The following is a 14,481-nucleotide window of genomic DNA, read 5'->3' as shown; positions in this document are numbered from 1 at the left end:
TGTTAACGCAGTATGTTAATCCTTATCCTACTCATTCAAATGCTTGGCTTGTTCTAGAGGTCCCTTGTACTCGGACTGAGCTCCTTTTCATTTGCTGCTCCTTACTCCTGGAACCTACTACTAAACACTTTTAAGTTAGACTATCTCCCATCCACTAATCGTTTTAAGGTCATGACAAAGAACCATTTTGTTTCCATTTGTAATTGCTTTGCTTGATGAAATGTGTGTAGTGTTTTATTATCCTATTTAATTGTTTGTGTGTGTACTTTATATGTTTTATTCTTGTAAACTCGGCTCTGCCGAAAATGAGGGTCTCCGTCAGTGAACCCCGAGTAGAAATAAAGGCTTGAAATTAAATTGAACGAAACACTCTAATCAATATATGATTGTATCTATAGTGAACACTATAAGACTTTAAGACAAATTTTAAATTGAGTTTGAAAGGATGGAAGAGGAGCTTGAAACCTTAAAGGAATATTTTAACAAAGGAAATTCATATGATGTAATTCGCAATATACTTTCAACATATCATGACATTAAAATGTCCCGTGGGACCCTGAAAGCAAGCTTGAAAGAGTTATTGTCCTATTCTCTGTTCCACAGTCTGTGCACAGTCTCATGAATAATGGCAACACTTCTAATACAGTTAATAAAGTTGTTTTTTATTACTTTGGGGTTGTTCTTTGTTGGGCCACATGATTCTGCAGGAGAATCAATCTATACAGCCAGATATTGCAATGCCAAATGGTTTTAATTTGTCATACCCGTCTACATGCCACAAGTAATTCTGACCCATAGAATAGTATGTGTCTAATAAAGCTACGATGTGTCCGCGACAAGGTTCTGCATGGGTTGTGTTCATGAAGCATTCGCATTACTGCCTCCATTTTAACATAGAGGCCGTGTTTCTGCTTTAAAGTCAACCACATAGTTCTGTATCTGGACAGCTGTCCAGGTCCACACAGGTCTGATAAGATGACCCTTCTGATGCTACTTGTTGAAGAGTAGCCCCTCCGTCTCCTCAGTCCTAACTCTTTCAAGAGTGCTGATGATGATGATAGCTAAATGGGTGACTGATTTTGTTTCAGTGTTCGGAAAAGTTGGCATATACCTCCTCAGGATGACCTACCCCTCATTATGTTATGCAGTTCATGGGTAGTGCATTCTGTCAGGTAGGAAATGTTGACAGGCATTTCGACATTTCCTACATGACAGGATGCGCTAAGCTTGACTTAAACACAATATAGGGCATTCTGATAGACAGGTAGAAAATGACTATCAGAATGACCTACTATCCATTATATTGTGTTTATACCATGGATCTGTCAACATTTTGTACATCATATGATGCGCTATCTATGAATTAAGCACAACATAATGGGTGGTAGGTCATCCTGAGGAGGTAGCCCACCTTTTCAGAACGCCTGTATTTGGAGAGGATGGGACTGTCTGAGAGGACCTCCAGAGGACTGAAGTTGGTCCTGATGAAATTATTAACATGAACTAAATGGCTACACGGACGGCGTCACCATTGGTTCCTTTGGTTCAATACAAGGATGCATTGTAATCTTAATTAATGACCTGTGTCTACCCTACTATGGGTCTAGAAGGCCTCATTCGATTAATCAATTTGCCTAATATCTGTCAGTATCCTATATAGTGGTGGGGTACAGACAGACAGAAAAGCCATGTCATCAAATTGCTCCTTTACATAATAAAATGTTGGATTTATATTATGGATAGTCCCTATATTTTATTTGGCTCAATACAGTTTTAAAAGACAACTTTCCCATGATGTGTTATGTAGGCTACAAAAACATTGTTTTCATCATTCATTTTCATAAAGTGTATTGTACACTAATTTGCTAAGGTAGGGTAGATAGATGTGCACTATATTGCAACTCTCCTTTTTAAAAGTATAATTTTGCTAAAACTATAACGGGATGAACGTTGCGTATCGCTCAGGGACAGCTTACGATGGGGTCAGACCACCATTAAGAAAGTAGTAGGTACTGTATACCTTAGCTAAGGAGGCTCTGGGAAACTGGCGCGTCAGCTAATGGGAGAGCTTATGATGTACCTTCAGAAGTTACCTTCTGATGCGTTGTTTCTCAGAGCTTCCTTAGCTAAGGTATACCTAAGGAGGCTCTGGGAAACGGTGCGCCACCTAGAGGGAGAGTTTACAACGTATCTTATGATGCACGTAGCGCTACGATGGCTCTGGGAAACACGGCCCTGGACTGTGAAACATTTCGAGTGCAGTGGCCTTGCAGTGTTGCAAGTAAAGTCCCGCATTTGGGGCAAAAAAGACTACACTATACTGTATGGACAAAAGTATTGGGCCACCAACACTTTACACCTATAGAAGCTTTTATGACATTCCATTCTTAATTCATAGGCATTAATATAGAGTTGGTCCCCCCTTTGCAGCTATAACAGTTTCCACTCTTCTGGGAAGGCTTTCTACAAGATTGTGTGTGTGTGTGTTTGTGGGAATGTGTGCCCATTCATGCAGAAGAGCATTTGTGAGGTCAGACACTGATGTTGGACGAGAGGGCCTAGCTCGCAATCTCCATTCTAGTTCATCCCAAAGGTGTTCAATAGGGTTGAGATCAGGGCTCTGTGCGGGCCAGTCAAGTTCTTCTACACCAACCTCACCTAACCATGCCTTTATGGACCTTGCTTTGTGTACTGGGGCACAGTCATGCTAGAACAGAAAAGGACCTTCCCCAAACTGTTCCCACAAAGAAGCGTAGAATTGTCCAAAATGTCTTGGTAAGCTGAAGCATCAACATTTCCCTTCACTGGAACTATGGGGCTTAGGCCAACCCCAGAAAAACAACCCCAGACCATTATCCTTCCTCCACCAAACTTGGTGTGTCCCAATACTTTTGTTGATGTAATGTATTTCCATAAACATACAGGGGGAAAGAAATGGCTGGGGAAATAAATACATTTTTTCTAGGTGTCACCCAAAGTCCAAAACGACTCTTTTAATTATCAAGTTTAAAATCATTAGGTCAATTCTTTTGGGAGTTTACAGCAATGTCTTTCCCCATGTACAGTATGTCTATGGCACTGGTTTATGAGAAGGAGGGATAGGCGGGGCCAAGAAAATCACTATCACATTTTGTGACTATAGCACGCTCCGGCCTTCATCAACGAAGGCCGGAGGGCTAAACGCGTCCATTCATTGTCTGCTGTATATGTGCATTAAAAGCAGTTAAAACGTATTTGAGAGTGTGGAGATCCCCCCTTTTTGTTAAGAGCTAATGTTTCCCCATGTATACAGTATCTCTGCCAGTCTATTCTGCTATGTCTCACTCCTTGAGCCCAGAGGCCTGTGTTGGGACTGAGTGAGCCTTTAGAAGCCTCTTTCCTGGATCTCAGAAACAGCTGTGTAGAGAAGACAGCATAGGAACATCCGACCAGAGACTCAAAGGTTGTTGGTTCAAGACCGGGCCAGGGCCAAAGGACCAAAGGGACAAGGCCAGACACCGGGCCACTTGACAAATGATTTCCCATCAATCATCACCTACCGTTGTGAGCTAAAGCTAGTGTTAAGTGACATGTTCTTGTACTTTGGATAAAAACGTCTGCTAAACAAGATGTCTCTCTCTCTCTCTCTCTCTCTCTCTCTCTCTCTCTCTCTCTCTCTCTCTCTCTCTCCCCGTAGAAAGGGGTCAAACTACAGGAGAGTCAAGGTGAATATTCAGTGTCAATCTAGGCCAGGTCAAATTCTATTATGTCAATTATAGCCCACTTCAAGGTCAACCGTGAGCTCTCCCTAGACTTTGTCATGTTCATCTGATAAGCAGTTATCATTTAATTCAATTGATGACTCATAAAAAATAACAATGCATGTAACGTTAATCACACCAGCCACAAAGAAAAGACATTTAACTTCCAAGGCTCTTCACAAATTCCCTTAATTTTTTATGGCCTGTACTTTTTAATAGATCTCAGTTTGATGTACTGTAATGTTCTCTGACAGTTATTGGATTTTAGTGTTGACCTCTTCCCACCATGGGAAACTGGGGACACCGATTTATACTCTGGATGCACATAAATCTGCATCGACAATGAAGAGGAACCCTTATAAGAGACTTTCCAGTCGTTAATTGGTTATGTTATTTTAATGTTTATGTGGAGAAGACAGGAGAATTGCTTTAAAATTCATCTGTATATTCTCTATTCCATGTTTAGACTGATCTGGTGTCTCAGAGGGCCTCCACTAATGTGTGTCTTTCTTCCCTGAGCCCAATCTACAACTCCACTCACTCACTGACTGGACTGCTGACGGCTCAAGCTACAGTGATGGAACAGCAGCCTGCCTGTTGTCATATTAAACTGGCACTGGCCATGCTGAGAGTTTGCTTTTCGTCTGATAAAAAAAAATTGCCTCTTGAAAAAAAACACACAAAAAACGTGTTGCATTAAATGGTCAATAACCACATGTGTTGGTGCATTTCGGAGAAAATCTTTAAAACTTACAGTGAAGAAATTGTCTCTGACGGTTCAAAGGCTTTGGAATGGGAGAGGAGAGGATTGATGTTTGTGCAGCAAACCCTGAGTGTAACTGGCCCGGGGTCTAATCAGAGACCAACAGCCCCCTCACCCCCCCCCCCCAAACAGCCATAGGATTTTCTCTCACTATTCAGCGCTGATAGATGAGCCTCTCTTTGTATTTCAGCCATGCACTTTCTTAAATCTGAAAAGCTCATTCATCTTGGGCAATGCAAGAAGAGGAGGAAGAAAAAATGTTCCGTCTAGTCTCAAGTTTTTTCCCCTCCGCCTTGCCAGAGCTCAAGTGTCGCTCACATGCTCTCCTAGCACTTTGTCTCTCCTCCATTAATTGTCTCGCTGCTCAGCCCTCTCACGTGCCCTGACTACAACTGGAGACAGCAAACAGCAACCACAACTGGAGACAGCAATCTCCTCCGTATAACTGGATACAGACCATTTTGTTTGTTATGGAATGGTATCACTCAGCCAGACAAAAACAAAAACAGCCCACTCTAAGGGGCTGAATTCTTTCTTTATCCAATGTTTTTTTTTTAAAGATTAAACAGTTCGCCCAGCCATTTCATGCAATTAATGTGAGTCAGATGAATAGTCAATGTGATCAATCATCTCCTCATGTCTTTCTCGACAGGAATATCTTCTCTAAATGGACAGTTAAAAGTTCTGACATTTGTCATATAAAGGCATATATCTAATTCAGGAAAAAGAAGGTATAAGTAATGGTAAGTTCCTTACCATTGCAGAAGCACAACCAAAGCATATTCATATTTCAAAGAAGATTATCTTCCAATGCAGGCCCTGGCAACAAAATATACAATAGTTTCATCCTAGTGTGACTGTACTGCCACGTGTTGAAAAGGAGATGTTGTGTTTAATTAGCTAATTCTCACAGTGATTGTGAACACCTTGTTGACACATTCATTCCACATGAGTTATTACTGATTCCTTTGACTGTGATTTGCATAATTATACCTCTTCCTGTTCTCTGATGCACATGCCTCAAATACCATGTTGCTTTTAGCAAAACAGCAAAATACACTGTCACATCTTTATCCCCTATGGCGAGACACCCTTACTGGTAAGGCTGCTCCTCCCATCTGTAGCCTACTGTACGTTTTTAGGTCAAGAGGGGGAGGTATATGGAGGTGTATGTACACAAAACATTTCTTGCATTTATTTTAACTGTTAATAATGTAACAGAAAATCTCTGTTACTGTAAACTGCATTCCATATCATAAAATTCACTTTTGCATCCATTAAGTTGCTAAATGTTTGCCATCACTACTACGTGAATACTCCGCAGTATTTAATATAAAAACAGCTCCCAGTACGTCCTGATGGGAGCATTGCATCATGCTACACAGTGTATTGTCAGAAGGGTGCTGTTTCTCCAAAGTTCTAACTTTTTCCTCTGAATCACCGTCTCCCTCAACTTTAATCACTTTGTTTATTTCTGCTGGGCGACCCCTCTGAAGATACACCTTGAGCACCGCATCCCTCTGAAGATACACCTTGAGCACCGCATACCGTAGTTCACACATAAAACAGTCAACTATTCAAGTGCCTTATTGTATCCAGACTGGAGGAGAGGAATCAATAAAAACATCACACTGGTTCCTCTCTGAATTCAAAGCTTCCGCTGGGGTTTGAACCCCCAGTGATGGCACAGCTCCTACCCTCCCACATAGCATAAAAACAGTACAGTTTCATTTTGAAGTTGGAATTAATCAGTTCAACTCCCTCTGAACAAAAATATTTGATGTTGCTTACAGTCAGCTGGGATTTTATGGCAAGTATTTAAAAGCATGTTTTGATGAATGTGTTCCAACTGCCATAATAAGCCCATAGAGTCATACAGTACCAACAATCTAGAGACCCTCTCATATGTGGGGTACAAAAACTATCTTATCGCATCGTATACCAGTTATTTTTTCATTAGTTAGATCTCTCCCCTTGTAGAATTTAAGCCTCTCTTCAAAGGGTAACACAGAATATATGTAGGATGTTGACAAACAACAGTTGAACCTATTAACTGTTCAAATACATACCTACAATATTAGAGATTGATACCCACTAAGGGTCTAGCTTTAACAAACCTTTAAGAAAAATGGCAGTAATACAGACAAAATCAACAGACTACCATAGGGAATCAATCAAAGGACCCAGCTGTGCAGGAGGAGTGTGACCTGTTATTGTGATACCTCACGATCATGATAAAGACTCCTTTGAGACCCAACTCATCTATAATGGAGTGGCTCAGCTAATAGCCTTGTTAACATGCAGCACAGGACCAACATAGTAAGTACAATGTAAAGGAATGCGTCATACCATGAGCAACCTGAAGACAATGGTGCATTGGCTACATAAGTAGCTCTGATTTTACACATCAGTGCCAAAGAAGTGCATCTTAGAGTTAAAAAGGAAAACGTTATCTTGAGGGACCATGGTTGTTGAAAATGGTCTCAAGGATGGGTGGGGGGAAGGGACGAGAACAATAGAAAACCAAACCTGGAGAGAGTCAATTCATGTTTTAAAGGGATAGTTCAGAATTTTGGAAGTAGGAAGGCGGAGCGATACTTCACGTTACCTGGGAATATAAACCCCGGCACTACATTAGGTTATGTTAAGTATCACTCCACCACCCTACTTCCACAGAGAAAATAGGTCCTCACAAAGTAAAGGATTCAATGATAGTTTAACTTTTTTTTTTTTTTAAATGATGGTATAAACACTCAAATTAACCCCTGACAGACAATCCTCATACTGTATTTGCTTTGGGTGCACTGTGCAATGTTTAAGTGAGTTTGGTAGTGGATGCTACCACATACTATTGCATTTCACTAGTGTTAGCAAGAAAATGGAAACAAGCGGCAGCATGGAAGAAGCTGAAAATGATTTCAATCAGCCAACAACATAATGGGTATGTCGGAAATGAGACCCTATGTCCAAAATTCTGAACTATCCCTTTAACGTCCAAGAAATTACATTGAGTTCTTTAAAGGTAGAGAGCAATAATCAGTAGAGTTGAGCTTCAACACTATATAATTTGCCTCTGATTTCTAATCTTTGTAAAAGAATGAGAAGCTAAGTGCCTTCCACAGATGCAGGCTATCATGGAATTTCTTCAGGCCTGTTATGGGCTGGAGTGATTAGGGAACTTAAAATGCAAAGGCACCTCCTGAAACTGAATACATTTACAATCCCATTAAAAATGGAATTGTGTCTGTGGGCCAGCTGTAAATTTGAAATCCCTGTCTTCCCTGAAACAGTTCTTCTCATGCATGTTTCTTCTGCTTGCTCCCTCACTGTCTTGTTGAACCCATTCAAGGCCATGAAATATTTGCCCAAAACTTTCAGAAGAACCTATTCCATACATATAAACCACATTTGGCGTGAACATTTTATCACCGGTTGATGGAGCCCTTATCGCTATCTAACAAGGCAAAACATTTTTGGAAGTCTACTGGGAGGGGGTCAATTATTGATAGTAGATTCTTCTATTATCTATCTTTGCCCAGTATTTATATTCCTTAGCAATTCATTCAAACGGTTCTCAGTAAAATTCAAGAAATGACACCTGATAGCAGATTCTTCTATTTCATTTCTGGAATTTTACTGAGAGCTGTTTGAATGAGCTGCGTATCCATACAGAGGAATATGAATAGGGACAAAGGTAGAACATACCACAATGACACTGATCTCCAGAGACGTCTCATGGCAGCAGTTACAGATGAGGCTACCCTCTGAGTTATAGTCTACATTGTAATTTTAGGAGAATGCTGTGGGTTTTTACCAAACATGCTCTTGTTCAGTTCAGTTTCACTGGACCCATAACATTTAGCCAGAGATTAGAGTAGCAGAGCAGGGCAGTCTGTGATGAGCAGGGCAGTCTGTGATGAGCAGGGCAGTCTGGGATGAGCAGGGCAGTCTGGGATGAGCAGGGCAGTCTGGGGTGAGCAGGGCAGTCTGGGATGAGCAGGGCAGTCTGTGATGAGCAGGGCAGTTTGTGATGAGCAGGGCAGTCTGGGATGAGAAGGGCAGTCTGTGATGAGACTTTGCAAGTGTTCATGAATACAAGAACCGGTTCAACTGCTACAAACAACACAACCATTCAAACAACATGGTCATTCCATGACACTCACAGACACATCCTGTCCTTGTGCTTGCAAATAAGGTTGCATGCACACACAGAAGTATGTCTTTCCTCAGGGTGAGCCTAAAACAGACTGTGGGGGTACTGTAGGTCTGGCTATGCAGACTATTCCAGAATAAACTATAAGTACCTAATTAATAGAAAGTGGGCAAAATGCATTTGAGCAAAATTCATTTTTTCAGTAAAACACATATATCCTAGAAAATATTAATTTTAGGATTTATATATATCTATATAGGTAGAAAATCGTAGGTAGAAAAATTAGTAGGCCTACCTATCCACAAACTGTAGCTGCAATAAGATGATAAAACAAACGCAGGCAACTTGACTCCAATCCTTTTTATTTTGCTACTTAGCTGTGCAGAATCAAAACAGACTTAAAGGTCTTTCATAAGGCCTATTTCGAATTCTAAAGCGGGGGGATTGGTCACACTTGGTCTCATTAGCATGAGGAGCCGTATAAACCCGACCACTGCAGGATTTGGTGCTGCTGTTTCAACGGCGAGAGGCAACACGCGCGTCTGCCAGGCTGCGCGCATTGAACAAGTAACTTTCAGCTCAGTCCACAGAACCTGGTTTTGGAGACGGATGGGGAGCTAATTCAGCAGGTGAAGTTGTCGCCGGTTTTGCGAAAGTGAAGCTGTTTGAAGAACTATCCATCGTTGCTTTGAAGATGACACAAGTCGTTTTAACAGTTTGGCGTCGGATGGTGTTTGTTTTCACAATTCTGCAATTATTTTTTGTCTCACTGGTTGATTCAGAAGGAAATACTCTGAGATATCAAACCAATGAGGAAAATGGCCCAGGCACAGTGATCGGAAACCTTGCCAAGGACATGTCCTTGAGTCTGTCATTTAGCTCCACGACCAATTTCAGGATGATGAAACAATTCAACGATTCGTTTATTCGGGTAAGAGAAAGCGACGGGGAGCTCACAGTCGGGGAGCGAATTGACCGAGAGAGGATCTGCAGACACACTTTACAGTGTCTCATCACTTTTGATGTGGTCAGTTTTTTAAAAGAGCGTTATAAACTGATCCATGTTGAAGTGGAGGTAAAGGATGTCAATGACAACTCTCCAGAGTTCCCAAACAAGGAATCTACAGTCGAGATCTCTGAAAATTCAGCGGTAGGGTCTCGTATTCCTTTAGACCCTGCCGAGGACGCGGATGTGGGATCAAACTATATCCAAAGCTATCAAATTTCTGCCAATAGTCATTTTTCCATTGATGTGCTTCTAAGAGCGGATGGGGTTAAATATGCGGAGTTGGTGCTAATGAAAGAGCTAGACAGAGAGACTCAGTCATTTTACATGGTCGAGCTTGTTGCTACAGACGGAGGGAAACCAATTAGATCTGGCTCAACAAAGGTAACTATCAAAGTTACTGACTTTAACGACAACAGTCCCGTTTTCGACCAGAATAATTTCTCCGTCAATTTGTCCGAGGATGCCCCGGTCGGATTTGTTTTATTGGACTTAAATGCTGTTGACCCTGATGATGGTTTAAATGGAGAGGTCGTCTACGCATTTGGAAAACAGGTTTCAGCTGAGATCCGAGAACTTTTTGAAGTGGACAATCAATCTGGTCGCTTGACACTCAAGAGCCCAGTAGATTTTGAGAGCAAGAAAACCTACGAGATAGACGTGCAAGCGACTGATCTTGGAGCCAATCCGACCCCCTCCGTCTGTAAAATCATAATTCACGTCAAAGACGTTAATGACAATGTCCCTGAAATCAGTATTACCCCGATGACCTCCATCACGACAGGCATCGCGTATATCAGCGAGGCAGCAGACAAGGATAGCCTAGTGGCGCTGATCAGCACCTTGGACAGGGACTCCGGATTGAACGGCCAGGTTCACTGTACCTTGTACGGCCACGACCATTTCAAACTCCAGCAGGCTTATGAGGACAGCTATATGATAGTAACAGCAGCGGCCCTGGACAGAGAGACAATCAGCGAGTACAACTTAACAGTGATGGCTGAGGATTTCGGGTCACCCCCGTTGAGAAAAATCACACAATACACCATCAGACTGAGCGACGAGAACGACAACGCCCCTCTCTTCAGTAATCCCGTCTATGAAGTTTCTGTGTTGGAGAACAATGCACCAGGCGCATATATAACCACCGTTGAAGCCAGGGATGCAGACTTGGGTAACAATGGTAAAATTACCTATAGGCTTTTAGACAGTGTTATAATGGGATCTCCTGTGAACACGTTTGTGTCACTCAATGCAATGTCTGGTTCAATACATGCACTGAGGAGTTTCAACTTTGAGGTCATGAAACAGCTGGAGTTGTATATACAAGCAAGTGACAGGGGGTCACCTCAGCTTCAGAGCAGTGCAGTCATCAGACTAAAAATAGTGGATCAGAATGACAACCCACCGTCTATCACAGAGCCAGTCCTCAACAAGGGATCTGCCGAGGTTTTCCTGTCCAAAGATTCCCCTGCAGGTTATGTTGTAACCCAGATAAAGTCCACAGACGCTGACGAAGGCGTAAACTCACAGCTGGCCTACAGAATCACAGAGGGGGGGCACCTGGGTTTCTCCATCAACAAAGCCACGGGGAAGCTGTATGTAAACCGCCAGCTGACCTACGACATCACTGCAAGTCTGAAAGTCATAGTTACTGTTAGTGACAATGGAACACCTGCCCTCTCCTCCACAGCAACGATACACCTGACTCTCACGGAAGGCGCCCCACCCAGTGTGCCCTCGGTGGTTGAGGACGATACGGAGATGCTGCTTCAATGGGACATGTCCATAGCCATCATCATTGTCCTGGCAGGAAGCTGCTCCCTGCTCCTACTGGCCATCATCCTCATCACTACCACCTGCAATCAGCGCAGGCGAGAGAAGAGAGAGGGAGGCTACGACGAAAAAGAAGACACGCCAAATGTAGAGATGGGGGAAAGCAGCCGTATTGATTCATTGATCACCGACCACAAAAGCAGTGGATCTGATGTTCAACCGTTTCCAGAGAAATCCTCACTGGCCAACAACAACACAATGAGGGCAGGTACTGGGGAGAGGAAGCAGACAACAGTCATCTCTGAGCCCAACAACAGGCGGACGGAGGCTAAAGTGGAGGTAAGTCATTGTGTTAGACTGACATCATGGACTGTCCTTCAGTCTTCTCTTTGTTTCCTCACACGTGTCTCTCTCTCTCTCGCTCTCTCTTTCTCTCTCTCTCTCTCTCTCACACACACACACACACACACATACACACAAACACTGTGTGTTTCTATTCACAGGGTTATTCTACACTGCCAGGATATGGGAAAGAGATGGTCAGGCCCATAACAATATGGAAGGGCAATTCATTCACCACCATCTCAGCCAGAGATCCCCAGTTCAGCGGGAAGGACAGTGGGAAGGGAGACAGCGACTTTAATGACAGCGATTCTGACATAAGTGGGGATGGACACAAAAAGGACACCACGCCAATGAACAGTGAGTACTACACAAAACAGCATGTTGTTCAAACAATCATGTCGCTGCTGCTATCTATGAGAACAAAATGTATGACTCTAAAATACTCCGTTGATTTTATACATAATAGTTCATAAATTCTCACCAGGTATCTTCAGTTGGACGCCATGGTCAGAAACAACAAACATGCCATGAAACAACGTTGTCTACAGTGCCCAGTCACAGAGTCTAATGGTTGTGTTGTTTCCGCAGGTCTTTGGGCCTGCACCAGTGAATGTAAGATCCTGGGCCATTCTGATCGCTGCTGGAGCCCCTCGGCCACTAGGCCCAACACCAGCCTCTCACACGGGCAACATCTCTCAACATTCTCCAAGACAGCCACTCTGCCCCGGGATGGCCGCAGGGAGAACTACTACCCCACTCACCTGCTCAAAACAAACGCTCTACAAAGTGTATATGAAAAAGTCCAAAACAAGGAAATTGATTATATTCTTGTCGGGCCCCAAACACCAGCCAGGATTCCAGAGACTGATGAGCTGTCCATCCCAGAGTACTCAAACTCCTGAAACATGTCAAGAACGAACAATAACAAGAGCATTTTGAATCTGTACAGATTTCTTTGTTTCAATGTTAGGGTGTTTTTGTATAATTGTCTAGCCTACTGTATGACTGTTTATTGTATGATGTGTAATATGCAATATTTTGTACATTAAGAATATATATATATTTTTCATAATGATTCATGTAAGCAACAACTTTATTATACATTTTGAAGAGCATGATGTGTTACTATTTAAGGGGCATGACCAATGGACCTTTGGGCTGAAAGGGGGCTTTCTCAAGTGGAAAACAATCAATATCAAAAATTACCATGTTTGTGGTAGATTTTGTCACCATGTTGCACAAATAAATATTCAAAAGTAAATTAGCCTACTGTTTTGAAATGTTACTCACTACATTCAACTTTGATTATCCATCAGTTAACCAGTGGTGGGAAAAGTGTTTACAACTCCATTGCCAAGTGAGTGTATAAAGTAGACCTCTTCTTTGCAACAAGAACATATTTATAAAGCACATATAATAACCTCAATTACCCAGCTCAATGCCTCCCAAACAGTTTGCCTGGATGGCTTAAACAGTATGCAAATAATTATACCTAAAACAATAACAAACACAGGGCAATCTCAGGTTTCAAGCATGGAAATAATGTAACCTTCATTTGCATACACTTTCTGAGTCCCAAATTAAATGTAAAACACTGTCTCATTCAATATTCTTTTAGAAAGGTCAAAACATCACTTCAGCCCTGATTGGCTAACAGCCAAGCATCCAACATTTGTGATTCTACCTGTTTCTAAGCAACTGTGTCTCTGTGGCTTTTCACATCTAAATCTCTCAAGCACCAAGTCTCCAGCACCTTTTTTTCTACAGCTTAATGATTAGGAAACAGCCAGCAGCGAAGACATTATGTCATGCTATTGTATAGGCCTATCTCAAAATGTGGAAAGAATAGGTCAACAGAACTGACCACTGACCTAAACACATACAGCCACCACTTGCTGGAAACCCAATTTAAGGACAATTTATCAGTGTGTGTGTGTGTGTGTGTGTGTGTGTGTGTGTGTGTGTGTGTGTGTGTGTGTGTGTGTGGCCTTCTCTCTGGATGTGTGAAGCCACGTGCGTTTTCGCGCAAGTGATGGGGTTTGACAGGATAGAACATTTGGAACTCCTTAACGCTGATAATCCGTGTTCAGGTGATGTGATGTAGGCAGGCTACTAAGATTCACTTTTAGGCTTGTAGGCTACTAGCCGAAAAGGCAATAAACCGCAGTGGAATAAAACCGCAAAAATCCATCTCCTCATTAATTCCTATTGCTCCCCGTCATTTGCACGTCACTCACACCCATTTAGCGAATCTGGACTTGTTGAATTCACGACCAAAGAGTCAACACTAGTGGCTAAAATACAGACAGCACCATGGGAGAGAACTCGGAGAAAGTACCCATCGTTTCTGGACCAGAGGATTTAGAACAATGCGTGTCACCGGTAAATAGTTACGTCTAGTTCAAACGTTTTGTTTAGGCATAGGCAATAGAATAAAATCTAAACCATTCGATTAACATTGTAGGCCTAGGCTATTGGTTGTGTATGTAACCTAACGTTTATAATTCTAAATTGAGCATTTTTTCCTGGTGATTTGCCTGCTTTTGTTGCTGATGTACATAGCTTATGTGACCCTTGTAAGGCAACAGCTACGCGGCCATCCGCCGCGGCTGGTCCAGCTCTCCTGAGGTTCGGTGCTGCAGCTCTGGTTTTCGGAGCAATACTGATGCTTTGTGGAGCAATCGGAGCTTTCTACCTC

At 42.4% G+C, this 14,481-nt stretch overlaps 1 protein-coding gene across 1 annotated transcript; it reads left to right on the top strand.

Moving 5' to 3' along the window:
- Positions 1-9,383: 9,383 nt before the first annotated feature.
- LOC311312911 (protocadherin-8-like) lies at positions 9,384-12,685 on the top strand (the record flags this gene model as incomplete). Its single annotated transcript, XM_084442919.1, has 3 exons — positions 9,384-11,777; positions 11,942-12,140; positions 12,372-12,685. The coding sequence occupies 3 exons, from the start codon at positions 9,384-9,386 to the stop codon at positions 12,683-12,685; spliced, it is 2,907 nt and encodes a 968-aa protein (XP_084299045.1).
- Positions 12,686-14,481: the final 1,796 nt, after the last annotated feature.

The sequence above is a fragment of the Borostomias antarcticus genome, assembly GCF_949987555.1.
Source record: "Borostomias antarcticus genome assembly, chromosome: 9".
Classification (NCBI taxonomy): Eukaryota; Metazoa; Chordata; class Actinopteri; order Stomiiformes; family Stomiidae; genus Borostomias; species Borostomias antarcticus.
Note: the sequence above shows the minus strand (reverse complement) of the source record. Positions and strands in the feature narration are given on the sequence as shown.